This window comes from Oncorhynchus mykiss, chromosome 17 (assembly GCF_013265735.2).
Source record: "Oncorhynchus mykiss isolate Arlee chromosome 17, USDA_OmykA_1.1, whole genome shotgun sequence".
Classification (NCBI taxonomy): domain Eukaryota; kingdom Metazoa; phylum Chordata; class Actinopteri; order Salmoniformes; family Salmonidae; genus Oncorhynchus; species Oncorhynchus mykiss.
Genome location: NC_048581.1, coordinates 1,263,502 through 1,278,920, shown reverse-complemented (window position 1 = coordinate 1,278,920; position 15,419 = coordinate 1,263,502). Strand labels below are relative to the sequence as shown.

General features: G+C 46.7%; 1 protein-coding gene across 2 annotated transcripts in view; it reads right to left on the bottom strand.

Annotated features, from left to right (window-relative positions):
- Window positions 1-15,125, bottom strand: part of LOC110515478 (lysosomal alpha-glucosidase) — a 45,562-nt gene extending 30,437 nt beyond the window's left edge. Inside the window, exons 1-6 of one of the 2 annotated variants that reach the window (XM_036948524.1) lie at window positions 14,909-15,125; window positions 14,197-14,280; window positions 11,833-12,387; window positions 10,746-10,891; window positions 9,154-9,319; window positions 7,539-7,641 (exon numbers count right to left, since the gene is read on the bottom strand). In XM_036948524.1, the coding sequence (XP_036804419.1) occupies window positions 7,539-7,641; window positions 9,154-9,319; window positions 10,746-10,891; window positions 11,833-12,387; window positions 14,197-14,280 (1,054 nt within the window). In that variant the 5' untranslated portion in view covers window positions 14,909-15,125. The remainder of the gene's footprint in view (window positions 1-7,538; window positions 7,642-9,153; window positions 9,320-10,745; window positions 10,892-11,832; window positions 12,388-14,196; window positions 14,281-14,908) is intronic. The other variant, XM_036948523.1, reaches the window with a different exon arrangement.
- Between the last annotated feature and the right edge of the window lie 294 nt (window positions 15,126-15,419).

The window sequence follows — 15,419 nt, the reverse complement described above, 5'->3', positions numbered from 1 at the left end:
TAATGGAACAGGCGCCTGACCCATCGTGTCCCAGTAAACAGGAGCTAGAGTAAAGGTAGTAATGGAACAGGCGCCTGACCCATCATGTCCCAGTAAACAGGAGCTAGAGTAAAGGTAGTAATGGAACAGGCCACTGACCCATCATGTCCCAGTAAACAGGAGCTAGAGTAAAGGTAGTAATGGAACAGGCCACTGACCCATCGTGTCCCAGGTAAACAGGAGCTAGAGTAATGGTAGTAATGGAACAGGCCACTGACCCATCATGTCCCAGTAAACAGGAGCTAGAGTAAAGGTAGTAATGGAACAGGCTACTGACCCATCATGTCCCAGTAAACAGGAGCTAGAGTAATGGTAGTAATGGAACAGGCCACTGACCCATCATGTCCCAGTAAACAGGAGCTAGAGTAAAGGTAGTAATGGAACAGGCTACTGACCCATCAAGTCCCAGTAAACAGGAGCTAGAGTAAAGGTAGTAATGGAACAGGCCACTGACCCATCATGTCCCAGTAAACAGGAGCTAGAGTAAAGGTAGTAATGGAACAGGCTACTGACCCATCGTGTCCCAGTAAACAGGAGCTAGAGTAATGGTAGTAATGGAACAGGCTACTGACCCATCATGTCCCAGTAAACAGGAGCTAGAGTAAAGGTAGTAATGGAACAGGCGCCTGACCCATCGTGTCCCAGTAAACAGGAGCTAGAGTAAAGGTAGTAATGGAACAGGCGCCTGACCCATCATGTCCCAGTAAACAGGAGCTAGAGTAAAGGTAGTAATGGAACAGGCTACTGACCCATCATGTCCCAGTAAACAGGAGCTAGAGTAAAGGTAGTAATGGAACAGGCCACTGACCCATCATGTCCCAGTAAACAGGAGCTAGAGTAAAGGTAGTAATGGAACAGGCTACTGACCCATCATGTCCCAGTAAACAGGAGCTAGAGTAAAGGTAGTAATGGAACAGGCTACTGACCCATCATGTCCCAGTAAACAGGAGCTAGAGTAATGGTAGTAATGGAACAGGCGCCTGACCCATCGTGTCCCAGTAAACAGGAGCTAGAGTAATGGTAGTAATGGAACAGGCGCCTGACCCATCGTGTCCCAGTAAACAGGAGCTAGAGTAATGGTAGTAATGGAACAGGCCACTGACCCATCATGTCCCAGTAAACAGGAGCTAGAGTAATGGTAGTAATGGAACAGGCGCCTGACCCATCGTGTCCCAGTAAACAGGAGCTAGAGTAATGGTAGTAATGGAACAGGCGCCTGACCCATCGTGTCCCAGTAAACAGGAGCTAGAGTAATGGTAGTAATGGAACAGGCCACTGACCCATCATGTCCCAGTAAACAGGAGCTAGAGTAAAGGTAGTAATGGAACAGGCGCCTGACCCATCGTGTCCCAGTAAACAGGAGCTAGAGTAAAGGTAGTAATGGAACAGGCTACTGACCCATCATGTCCCAGTAAACAGGAGCTAGAGTAAAGGTAGTAATGGTAGTAATGGGACGTGGCCACTGACCCATCATGTCCCAGTAAACAGGAGCTAGAGTAAAGGTAGTAATGGAACAGGCTACTGACCCATCATGTCCCAGTAAACAGGAGCTAGAGTAATGGTAGTAATGGAACAGGCGCCTGACCCATCATGTCCCAGTAAACAGGAGCTAGAGTAAAGGTAGTAATGGAACAGGCTACTGACCCATCATGTCCCAGTAAAAAGGAGCTAGAGTAATGGTAGTAATGGAACAGGCTACTGACCCATCATGTCCCAGTAAACAGGAGGTAGAGTAAAGGTAGTAATGGAACAGGCCACTGACCCATTGTGTCCCAGTAAACAGGAGGTAGAGTAAAGGTAGTAATGGAACAGGCTACTGACCCATCATGTCCCAGTAAACAGGAGCTAGAGTAAAGGTAGTAATGGAACAGGCCACTGACCCATCATGTCCCAGTAAACAGGAGCTAGAGTAAAGGTAGTAATGGAACAGGCTACTGACCCATCGTGTCCCAGTAAACAGGAGCTAGAGTAATGGTAGTAATGGAACAGGCTACTGACCCATCATGTCCCAGTAAACAGGAGCTAGAGTAAAGGTAGTAATGGAACAGGCGCCTGACCCATCATGTCCCAGTAAACAGGAGCTAGAGTAAAGGTAGTAATGGAACAGGCGCCTGACCCATCATGTCCCAGTAAACAGGAGCTAGAGTAAAGGTAGTAATGGAACAGGCTACTGACCCATCATGTCCCAGTAAACAGGAGCTAGAGTAAAGGTAGTAATGGAACAGGCCACTGACCCATCATGTCCCAGTAAACAGGAGCTAGAGTAAAGGTAGTAATGGAACAGGCTACTGACCCATCATGTCCCAGTAAACAGGAGCTAGAGTAAAGGTAGTAATGGAACAGGCTACTGACCCATCATGTCCCAGTAAACAGGAGCTAGAGTAATGGTAGTAATGGAACAGGCGCCTGACCCATCGTGTCCCAGTAAACAGGAGCTAGAGTAATGGTAGTAATGGAACAGGCGCCTGACCCATCGTGTCCCAGTAAACAGGAGCTAGAGTAATGGTAGTAATGGAACAGGCCACTGACCCATCATGTCCCAGTAAACAGGAGCTAGAGTAATGGTAGTAATGGAACAGGCGCCTGACCCATCGTGTCCCAGTAAACAGGAGCTAGAGTAATGGTAGTAATGGAACAGGCCACTGACCCATCATGTCCCAGTAAACAGGAGCTAGAGTAAAGGTAGTAATGGAACAGGCGCCTGACCCATCGTGTCCCAGTAAACAGGAGCTAGAGTAAAGGTAGTAATGGAACAGGCTACTGACCCATCATGTCCCAGTAAACAGGAGCTAGAGTAAAGGTAGTAATGGTAGTAATGGGACGTGGCCACTGACCCATCATGTCCCAGTAAACAGGAGCTAGAGTAAAGGTAGTAATGGAACAGGCTACTGACCCATCATGTCCCAGTAAACAGGAGCTAGAGTAATGGTAGTAATGGAACAGGCGCCTGACCCATCATGTCCCAGTAAACAGGAGCTAGAGTAAAGGTAGTAATGGAACAGGCTACTGACCCATCATGTCCCAGTAAACAGGAGCTAGAGTAATGGTAGTAATGGAACAGGCTACTGACCCATCATGTCCCAGTAAACAGGAGGTAGAGTAAAGGTAGTAATGGAACAGGCCACTGACCCATTGTGTCCCAGTAAACAGGAGGTAGAGTAAAGGTAGTAATGGAACAGGCGCCTGACCCATCATGTCCCAGTAAACAGGAGCTAGAGTAATGGTAGTAATGGAACAGGCCACTGACCCATCGTGTCCCAGTAAACAGGAGCTAGAGTAATGGTAGTAATGGAACAGGCCACTGACCCATCGTGTCCCAGTAAACAGGAGCTAGAGTAAAGGTAGTAATGGAACAGGCTACTGACCCATCGTGTCCCAGTAAACAGGAGCTAGAGTAAAGGTAGTAATGGAACAGGCTACTGACCCATCATGTCCCAGTAAACAGGAGCTAGAGTAAAGGTAGTAATGGAACAGGCCACTGACCCATTGTGTCCCAGTAAACAGGAGGTAGAGTAAAGGTAGTAATGGAACAGGCGCCTGACCCATCATGTCCCAGTAAACAGGAGCTAGAGTAATGGTAGTAATGGAACAGGCCACTGACCCATCGTGTCCCAGTAAACAGGAGCTAGAGTAATGGTAGTAATGGAACAGGCCACTGACCCATCGTGTCCCAGTAAACAGGAGCTAGAGTAAAGGTAGTAATGGAACAGGCTACTGACCCATCGTGTCCCAGTAAACAGGAGCTAGAGTAAAGGTAGTAATGGAACAGGCTACTGACCCATCATGTCCCAGTAAACAGGAGCTAGAGTAAAGGTAGTAATGGAACAGGCTACTGACCCATCATGTCCCAGTAAACAGGAGCTAGAGTAAAGGTAGTAATGGAACAGGCTACTGACCCATCATGTCCCAGTAAACAGGAGCTAGAGTAAAGGTAGTAATGGAACAGGCCACTGACCCATCATGTCCCAGTAAACAGGAGCTAGAGTAAAGGTAGTAATGGAACAGGCCACTGACCCATCATGTCCCAGTAAACAGGAGCTAGAGTAAAGGTAGTAATGGAACAGGCGCCTGACCCATCGTGTCCCAGTAAACAGGAGCTAGAGTAAAGGTAGTAATGGAACAGGCGCCTGACCCATCGTGTCCCAGTAAACAGGAGCTAGAGTAATGGTAGTAATGGAACAGGCGCCTGACCCATCGTGTCCCAGTAAACAGGAGCTAGAGTAAAGGTAGTAATGGAACAGGCGCCTGACCCATCGTGTCCCAGTAAACAGGAGCTAGAGTAAAGGTAGTAATGGAACAGGCGCCTGACCCATCATGTCCCAGTAAACAGGAGCTAGAGTAAAGGTAGTAATGGAACAGGCCACTGACCCATCATGTCCCAGTAAACAGGAGCTAGAGTAAAGGTAGTAATGGAACAGGCCACTGACCCATCGTGTCCCAGGTAAACAGGAGCTAGAGTAATGGTAGTAATGGAACAGGCCACTGACCCATCATGTCCCAGTAAACAGGAGCTAGAGTAAAGGTAGTAATGGAACAGGCTACTGACCCATCATGTCCCAGTAAACAGGAGCTAGAGTAATGGTAGTAATGGAACAGGCCACTGACCCATCATGTCCCAGTAAACAGGAGCTAGAGTAAAGGTAGTAATGGAACAGGCTACTGACCCATCATGTCCCAGTAAACAGGAGCTAGAGTAAAGGTAGTAATGGAACAGGCCACTGACCCATCATGTCCCAGTAAACAGGAGCTAGAGTAAAGGTAGTAATGGAACAGGCTACTGACCCATCGTGTCCCAGTAAACAGGAGCTAGAGTAATGGTAGTAATGGAACAGGCTACTGACCCATCATGTCCCAGTAAACAGGAGCTAGAGTAAAGGTAGTAATGGAACAGGCGCCTGACCCATCATGTCCCAGTAAACAGGAGCTAGAGTAAAGGTAGTAATGGAACAGGCGCCTGACCCATCATGTCCCAGTAAACAGGAGCTAGAGTAAAGGTAGTAATGGAACAGGCCACTGACCCATCATGTCCCAGTAAACAGGAGCTAGAGTAAAGGTAGTAATGGAACAGGCTACTGACCCATCATGTCCCAGTAAACAGGAGCTAGAGTAATGGTAGTAATGGAACAGGCGCCTGACCCATCGTGTCCCAGTAAACAGGAGCTAGAGTAATGGTAGTAATGGAACAGGCGCCTGACCCATCGTGTCCCAGTAAACAGGAGCTAGAGTAATGGTAGTAATGGAACAGGCCACTGACCCATCATGTCCCAGTAAACAGGAGCTAGAGTAATGGTAGTAATGGAACAGGCGCCTGACCCATCGTGTCCCAGTAAACAGGAGCTAGAGTAATGGTAGTAATGGAACAGGCGCCTGACCCATCGTGTCCCAGTAAACAGGAGCTAGAGTAATGGTAGTAATGGAACAGGCCACTGACCCATCATGTCCCAGTAAACAGGAGCTAGAGTAAAGGTAGTAATGGAACAGGCGCCTGACCCATCGTGTCCCAGTAAACAGGAGCTAGAGTAAAGGTAGTAATGGAACAGGCTACTGACCCATCATGTCCCAGTAAACAGGAGCTAGAGTAAAGGTAGTAATGGTAGTAATGGGACGTGGCCACTGACCCATCATGTCCCAGTAAACAGGAGCTAGAGTAAAGGTAGTAATGGAACAGGCTACTGACCCATCATGTCCCAGTAAACAGGAGCTAGAGTAATGGTAGTAATGGAACAGGCGCCTGACCCATCATGTCCCAGTAAACAGGAGCTAGAGTAAAGGTAGTAATGGAACAGGCTACTGACCCATCATGTCCCAGTAAACAGGAGCTAGAGTAATGGTAGTAATGGAACAGGCTACTGACCCATCATGTCCCAGTAAACAGGAGGTAGAGTAAAGGTAGTAATGGAACAGGCCACTGACCCATTGTGTCCCAGTAAACAGGAGGTAGAGTAAAGGTAGTAATGGAACAGGCGCCTGACCCATCATGTCCCAGTAAACAGGAGCTAGAGTAATGGTAGTAATGGAACAGGCCACTGACCCATCGTGTCCCAGTAAACAGGAGCTAGAGTAATGGTAGTAATGGAACAGGCCACTGACCCATCGTGTCCCAGTAAACAGGAGCTAGAGTAAAGGTAGTAATGGAACAGGCTACTGACCCATCGTGTCCCAGTAAACAGGAGCTAGAGTAAAGGTAGTAATGGAACAGGCTACTGACCCATCATGTCCCAGTAAACAGGAGCTAGAGTAAAGGTAGTAATGGAACAGGCCACTGACCCATCATGTCCCAGTAAACAGGAGCTAGAGTAATGGTAGTAATGGTACAGGCTACTGACCCATCGTGTCCCAGTAAACAGGAGCTAGAGTAAAGGTAGTAATGGAACAGGCTACTGACCCATCATGTCCCAGTAAACAGGAGCTAGAGTAATGGTAGTAATGGAACAGGCTACTGACCCATCGTGTCCCAGTAAACAGGAGCTAGAGTAAAGGTAGTAATGGAACAGGCTACTGACCCATCATGTCCCAGTAAACAGGAGCTAGAGTAAAGGTAGTAATGGAACAGGCCACTGACCCATCATGTCCCAGTAAACAGGAGCTAGAGTAAAGGTAGTAATGGAACAGGCCACTGACCCATCATGTCCCAGTAAACAGGAGCTAGAGTAAAGGTAGTAATGGAACAGGCCACTGACCCATCGTGTCCCAGTAAACAGGAGCTAGAGTAAAGGTAGTAATGGTAGTAATGGAACAGGCCACTGACCCATCATGTCCCAGTAAACAGGAGCTAGAGTAAAGGTAGAAATGGTAGTGATGGAACAGGCTACTGACCCATCATGTCCCAGTAAACAGGAGGTAGAGTAAAGGTAGTAATGGAACAGGCCACTGACCCATCATGCCCCAGTAAACAGGAGCTAGAGTAAAGGTAGAAATGGTAGTGATGGAACAGGCTACTGACCCATCATGTCCCAGTAAACAGGAGCTAGAGTAAAGGTAGTAATGGAACAGGCTACTGACCCATCGTGTCCCAGTAAACAGGAGCTAGAGTAAAGGTAGTAATGGTAGAAATGGGACGTGGCCTCTGACCCATCGTGTCCCAGTAAACAGGAGCTAGAGTAAAGGTAGTAATGGAACAGGCCACTGACCCATCATGTCCCAGTAAACAGGAGCTAGAGTAAAGGTAGTAATGGAACAGGCTACTGACCCATCATGTCCCAGTAAACAGGAGCTAGAGTAAAGGTAGTAATGGTACAGGCCAGAGCCTGACCCATCGTGTTCCAGTAAACAGGAGCTAGAGTAAAGGTAGCAATGGTAGAAATGGGACGTGGCCTCTGACCCATCGTGTCCCAGTAAACAGGAGCTAGAGTAAAGGTAGTAATGGAACAGGCTACTGACCCATCATGTCCCAGTAAACAGGAGCTAGAGTAAAGGTAGTAATGGAACAGGCTACTGACCCATCGTGTCCCAGTAAACAGGAGCTAGAGTAATGGTAGAAATGGGACGTGGCCACTGACCCATCGCGTTGCTGTTGAGCAGGAAGAATCCATGTGCTGTCCCCGTCCCTCCCTCATCCATCGCCAGGTAGAAAGGATGAACCCCGTACAGGTTAGTCAGCTCCTACAGACACAGGATATAGAATAGAGTCACGGTCAGGTAGAAGGGATGAGGGGTCGGGTAGAAGGGATGAGGCCCTACAGACACAGGATATAGAATAGAGTCATGGTCGGGTAGAAGGGATGAGGTCCTACAGACACAGGATATAGAATAGAGTCATGGTCGGGTAGAAGGGATGAGGTCCTACAGACACAGGATATAGAATTGAGTCATGGTCAGGTAGAAGGGATGAGGTCCTACAGACACAGGATATAGAATAGAGTCATGGTCAGGTAGAAGGGATGAGGTCCTACAGACACAGGATATAGAATAGAGTCATGGTCAGGTAGAAGGGATGAGGCCCTACAGACACAGGATATAGAATAGAGTCATGGTCAGGTAGAAGGGATGAGGTCCTACAGACACAGGATATAGAATAGAGTCATGGTCAGGTAGAAGGGATGAGGTCCTACAGACACAGGATATAGAATAGAGTCATGGTCAGGTAGAAGGGATGAGGTCCTACAGACACAGGATATAGAATAGAGTCACGGTCGGGTAGAAGGGATGAGGTCCTACAGACACAGGATATAGAATAGAGTCACGGTCAGGTAGAAGGGATGAGGGGTCAGGTAGAAGGGATGAGGCCCTACAGACACAGGATATAGAATAGAGTCATGGTCGGGTAGAAGGGATGAGGTCCTACAGACACAGGATATAGAATAGAGTCATGGTCAGGTAGAAGGGATGAGGTCCTACAGACACAGGATATAGAATAGAGTCATGGTCAGGTAGAAGGGATGAGGTCCTACAGACACAGGATATAGAATAGAGTCATGGTCAGGTAGAAGGGATGAGGTCCTACAGACACAGGATATAGAATAGAGTCATGGTCAGGTAGAAGGGATGAGGTCCTACAGACACAGGATATAGAATAGAGTCATGGTCAGGTAGAAGGGATGAGGTCCTACAGACACAGGATATAGAATAGAGTCATGGTCAGGTAGAAGGGATGAGATCCTACAGACACAGGATATAGAATAGAATCATGGTCGGGTAGAAGGGATGAGGTCCTACAGACACAGGATATAGAATAGAGTCATGGTCAGGTAGAAGGGATGAGGTCCTACAGACACAGGATATAGAATAGAGTCATGGTCAGGTAGAAGGGATGAGGTCCTACAGACACAGGACATAGAATAGAGTCATGGTCAGGTAGAAGGGATGAGGGCCTACAGACACAGGACATAGAATAGAGTCATGGTCAGGTAGAAGGGATGAGGGCCTACAGACACAGGATATAGAATAGAGTCATGGTCAGGTAGAAGGGATGAGGTCCTACAGACACAGGATATAGAATAGAGTCATGGTCAGGTAGAAGGGATGAGGTCCTACAGACACAGGATATAGAATAGAGTCATGGTCAGGTAGAAGGGATGAGGTCCTACAGACACAGGATATAGAATAGAGTCATGGTCGGGTAGAAGGAATGAGACCGAGACGGTCAATATGTGTTCTGGAGACGGGAGTCGTTACCGTGGGCGCCACGTCTCTAGCCCACATTGTGAGGGTGTTCCAGTGGATGTCGTGTAGGAAGGAGGAGCGGTGTTCTCCCAGCCCATAGATGTACTGACTGGACAGACTGCTGGACAGCTGGAGGAACTGGTCACAGTAGAACAGAGGTGCTACCGTGGTGTTGAGGCTGGAGGGGGCGGGGGGGCAGAGAGAAACAACATGAAGACAGACACACAAGCACAGACATTATGTTAGGTCAAAAGAAACTATCCCAATTCCCAGATTACTCCAACCAGACTACAGAGAGAGAGAGACAGAGAAAGAGAGAGAGACAGAGTAGAGACTACAGAGAGAGAGAGACGGAGAAAGAGAGAGAGAGAGAGAGTAGAGACTACAGAGAGAGAGAGACGGAGAAAGAGAGAGAGACAGAGTAGAGACTACAGAGAGAGAGAGACGGAGAAAGAGAGAGAGACGGAGAAAGAGAGAGAGACAGAGTAGAGACTACAGAGAGAGAGAGACGGAGAAAGAGAGAGAGACAGAGTAGAGACTACAGAGAGAGAGACGGAGAAAGAGAGAGAGACAGAGTAGAGACTACAGAGAGAGACGGAGAAAGAGAGAGAGAGAGAGAGTAGAGACTACAGAGAGAGAGAGACGGAGAAAGAGAGAGAGAGAGAGTAGAGACTACAGAGAGAGAGAGAGACGGAGAAAGAGAGAGAGAGACAGAGAGTAGAGACTACAGAGAGAGAGAGACAGAGAAAGAGAGAGAGAGACAGAGAGTAGAGACTACAGAGAGAGAGACGGAGAAAGAGAGAGAGAGACAGAGAGTAGAGACTACAGAGAGAGAGAGACAGAGAAAGAGAGAGAGAGACAGAGAGTAGAGACTACAGAGAGAGAGAGAGACAGAGTAGAGACTACAGAGAGAGAGAGAGAGAGAGAGAGAGAGAGAGAGACAGAGAGAGAGTAGACTACAGAGAGAGAGAGACAGAGAGTAGAGACTACAGAGAGAGAGAGACAGAGAAAGAGAGCGAGAGACAGAGTAGAGACTACAGAGAGAGAGAGAGACAGAGTAGAGACTACAGAGAGAGAGAGAGAGAGAGAGAGAGAGAGACAGAGAGAGAGAGTAGACTACAGAGAGAGAGAGACAGAGAGTAGAGACTACAGAGAGAGAGAGACAGAAAGAGAGAGAGAGACAGAGTAGAGACTACAGAGAGAGAGAGAGACAGAGTAGAGACTACAGAGAGAGAGAGAGAGAGAGAGTAGAGACTACAGAGAGAGAGAGAGAGAGAGAGTAGAGACTACAGAGAGAGAGAGAGACAGAGTAGAGACTACAGAGAAAGCGAGAGAGAGAGTAGAGACTACAGAGAGAGAGAGAGAGACTACAGAGAGAGAGAGAGAGAGAGAGAGAGAGAGAGAAGAGACTACAGAGAGAGAGAGAGACAGAGAGAGAGTAGATACTACAGAGAGAGAGAGAGAGAGAGAGAGAGACTACAGAGAGAGAGAGAGAGAAGAGACTACAGAGAGAGAGAGAGAGAGAGAGAGAAGAGACTACAGAGAGAGAGAGAGAGAGAGAGTAGAAACCACAGAGAGAGAGAGACAGAATAATTCATGCATACAGCACAGCTCCTGTGGAAGTTCTCTTAACGATGATGCCAAACGGCTCATTGGACAGCTCCACAGAGTATGCGGGATTAGAGGCCTTCTCTGTGGCCTTGGGCACGGCGATTGGCACCTCGAACCGCGACTCAGACGGGTCGGTGATCTGAACATAACAAAAGAGAGATGAATGATGACGGCCAAAGACCCCAGAGATCTGACACAGGGATTGAATTCATGTGTATGTGCACTTCTGCCTGTGTGTGTGTGTGTGTGTGTGTGTGTGAGAGCGAGCATTAATGTGTGTCTATACAGTACTTTCATGTGCATCTGTCTGTATTTATGTGTGTGCGCACTTCTGCCTGTGTGTGTGAGCATTAACTTGCATGTGTGTACAGTACATTAATGTGCGTCAGTATGTATGTATTGGTGTGTGTGTGTACAGTACATTCATGTGCGTCAGTATGTACAGTGTGGCAAATAAGTATTTAGTCAGCCACCAATTGTGCAAGTTCTCCCACTTAAAAAGATGAGAGAGGCCTGTAATTTTCATCATAGGTACACTTCAACTATGACAGAAAAAAATGAGAAGAAAAAATCCAGAAAATAACATTGTAGGATTTTTAATGAATTTATTTGCAAATTATGGTGGAAAATAAGTATTTGGTCAATAACAAAAGTTTCTCAATACTTTGTTATATACCCTTTGTTGGCAATGACAGAGGCCAAAACGTTGTGGAGGTTGTGGACAGGTGTCTTTTATACTGATAACAAGTTCAAACAGGTGCCATTAATACAGGTAACGAGTGGAGGACAGAGGATCCTCTTAAAGAAGGTCTGTGGGAGCCAGAAATCTTGCTTGTTTGTTATTGACCAAATACTTATTTTCCACCATAATTTGCAAATAAATTCATTAAAAATCCTACAATGTGATTTTCTAGATTTTTTTTCTTCTCATTTTGTCTGTCATAGTTGAAGTGTACCTATGATGAAAATTACAGGCCTCTCTCATCTTTTTAAGTAGGAGAACTTGCACAATTGGTGGTTGACTAAATACTTTTTTGCCCCACTGTATGTATTGGTGTGTCCTCCCTGGCCCTGACTCACCCTGACTCGGAGCCTGTTGTCTGTCTCATAGAGGAGCTCCAGCTGTAAGGTCAGAATGTCTTTAGGGTAGTAGGTCTTCACCATCTTCACCAGAGTTCCTGTCTGACCCAAGTCTGTGGCGTTAACAGACACCAGGGAGTAGGAGGGAAACCCAGGAGGGTAGAAACACCAGGGAACACCGTTCCTCCCCGGGGCAGGGGGGGAGGAGGAGGCAGGGATGAAGCAACAGTTCCTCGCCTCACACAACTCCCTGGTCACCACCACCCCTCTCTCTGGGTAGCAGTCAAACCTCCAGGCCTCTGGGACCACTCCACAAGCCTGGGGCTCTGGTAGGGCTCTACTCCCGTCTCCCCCACCCGTCCCTGGGGAGCCCCTGGGCGGCGGGGCCCTGTGGGGGACGCTGTTGGAGGGGGCTTGGAGCCAGAAGATGGTCACCAGAAGCCAGAGGCCACAGACCAGGAGCAGCAGGGAGCCCAGGGAGATGAGGGCCGTGGTGGCAGAACAGGAGGGCCTCCGAGGCAGCAGGGGGCGGTCTGTCTCCTCTGGGTCCTTCCCCTGAAATCACAACTACAGTTACAGTTTGACTGCAATACGACACAATACTAAACAGTAGAGTACAAGACAGTACAAAACACTGGTGTAGTCTGGGTAAGAACGTTAGCCTTGGCTTGTGCGAGTCAGAACGGCTCATAGGGGCAGGAGCCTGTTTCTGCAGCTTGGTGTACAGTGGGTCCTGGGCAGGACACTAGTCAATCATCTGAGTGCCAGTCTGTTTCTGCAGCTTGGTGTACAGTACACCCCCTGGACAGGACACTAGTCAATCATCTGAGTGCCAGTCTGTTTCTGCAGCTTGGTGTACAGTACACCCCCTGGGCAGGACACTAGTCAATCATCTGCCAGTCTGTTTCTGCTCTTTTGTAAAAATGCAGGGGTGTAAAGCAGTTGAGGTACTATGTACAGTACCAGTCAAAGGTCGGGACACAATTTCTCATTCAAGGGGTTTTTCTTTAATTTTTACTATTTTCTACATTGTAGAATAACAGTGAAGACATCAACACTATGAAATAACACGTATGGAATCATGTAGTAACCAACAACAACAACAAAAGTGTTGAACAAATCCAAATATTTGAGATTCTTCAAAGTAGTCACCCGTTGCCTTGATGACAGCTTTGCACACACTTGGCATTCTCTCAACCAGCTTCATGAGGTAGTCACCTGGAATGCATTTCAATTAACAGGTGTGCCTTGTTAAAAGTACATTTGTAGAATTGATTTCCTTCTTAATGCGTTTGAGACAATCAGTTGTGTTGTGACAAGGTAGGGGTGGCATACAGAAGATTTGGTAAAAGACCAAGTCCGTTTTATGGCAACAACAGCTCAAATAAGCAAAGAGAAACAACGGTCCATCATTACTTTAAGACATGAAGGTCAGTCAATAAGGAACATTTTCAGAACTTTGAAAGTTTCTTCAAGTGCAGTCGCAAAAACCATCAGGCACTATGATGAAACTGGCTCTCATGAGGACCGCCACAGGAAAGGAAGACCCAGAGTTACCTCTGCTGCAGAGGATACGTTCATTAGAGTTACCAGCCTCAGATTGCAGCCCAAATAAATGCTTCACAGAGTAACAGACATCTCAACATAAATAATATTTTGATTTGTTTAACACTTTATGGTTACTACATGATTCCATGTGTGTTATTTCATAGTTTTGATGTCTTCACTGTTATTCTACAATGTAGAAAATTAGTAAAAAATAAAGAAAAACCCCTTGAATGAGCAGGTGTTCTAAACCCTTGAATGAGTAGGTGTTCTAAACCCTTGAATGAGTAGGTGTTCTAAAACCCTTGAATGAGTAGGTGTTCTAAACCCTTGAATGAGTAGGTGTTCTAAAACCCTTGAATGAGTAGGTGTTCTAAACCCTTGAATGAGTAGGTGTTCTAAACCCTTGAATGAGTAGGTGTTCTAAACCCTTGAATGAGTAGGTGTTCTAAAACCCTTGAATGAGTAGGTGTTCTAAACCCTTGAATGAGTAGGTGTTCTAAACCCTTGAATGAGTAGGTGTTCTAAACCCTTGAATGAGTAGGTGTTCTAAACCCTTGAATGAGTAGGTGTTCTAAAACCCTTGAATGAGTAGGTGTTCTAAACCCTTGAATGAGTAGGTGTTCTAAACCCTTGAATGAGCAGGTGTTCTAAACCCTTGAATGAGTAGGTGTTCTAAACCCTTGAATGAGTAGGTGTTCTAAACCCTTGAATGAGTAGGTGTGTCCAAACTTTTGAATGGTACTGTAGGGTTGGGGTCAAATGTGACTACATTACTATACATGACAGAATCCCACTAGAGCGTCAGGTAGTTCTCACCTCCTCCCGTACAGGAGCCTCCTCTGAAGCAACTGCGTTGGTGAACTGGACATCCTCTGGGCTCAGTCTCTTATAAGACACCATCTACACAGAGACCAGGACAACGTAGACGGGTCAGGACACTACAGACACAGGTAGCGGCATATCAAACCCAGTGTTTGGTTTACAGACACTGTAAAGACCTGTGTACACACATCTCCAGTAAGCCGACTGGCTAGTAGATTCGACTGTATCATATAGTTAGATAAGATTGCATACATAGCTTCATAAATTGGACATTGCCGAATAGCCTTGCTAGACTTTCGACCCGTAGATAGCCCAACACAAGCGGTGCTGTAAATGCCAAAGGTGAATTTATCTGGCCAACTCGGCTGGGGATACTAGTTGAGTTTACCTCAACTCCACGATACCGTATTACGGGGATTTAATAAACAACTAGGCTGTGAAAGTAAGGTTACCTAAACAACTAGCTAGTTAGTATCCCTCTAACTTAGCTTGCGTGCCGTTTTACCAAAGTCTCCACGATAAATGTGTTATTGATTAAACGTCCTCTGCCACATAACACATGATGGTGAAGGACGAGGCTAAGTGAGGACAGTAAACAGTAGCTGGTTAGCCCTGTAGCCAACATTAGGCTTGTTTGAGTAGCTATCTAACGTTAGTTTCCTTGGATACGAGATAAAAGAAAGCGACACCACGAAATGTTTCTTACCTCGACTGTTTGTCTCGGGTTTTTCACTAATAATAATAATAATAATAATACACGATCCCTCGATGTAGGTTTTTTGAAAACGTGTCTAGCATGCCGTCGTCTCTCCTTCCAGAAACAAGTTGTTGATCTCTCAGGCTTCTGTTCTTCTTCGGTGGATTTAACGGCGGTCGGGATTCACCGTTAACGGCGCATTACCGCCACCTACTGTACTGGAGTCAGAGAAACGGAAGAACTAAATCAAATCTGACAGCCCTGTGTCTCTTAAATAAATAAATAAAACAAAAGATTGGATACAATATCTGTGGAGGTTCTACCCAGTCAACTCTTTACACTTTGTGCCCAGGCAAGTCCCAGGCAGTGAGGGTCAAAGATGGTGGATAAATGATGTCCCACTCAGGCTGTTTCCCATTGAAACAAAAATACAGGTGTGCCAAGCTTGTAGCGTCAAACCCAAGAAGACTAGAGGCTGTAGTCTCTGCCAAAGGTGCTACAACAAAGTACTGAGTAAAGG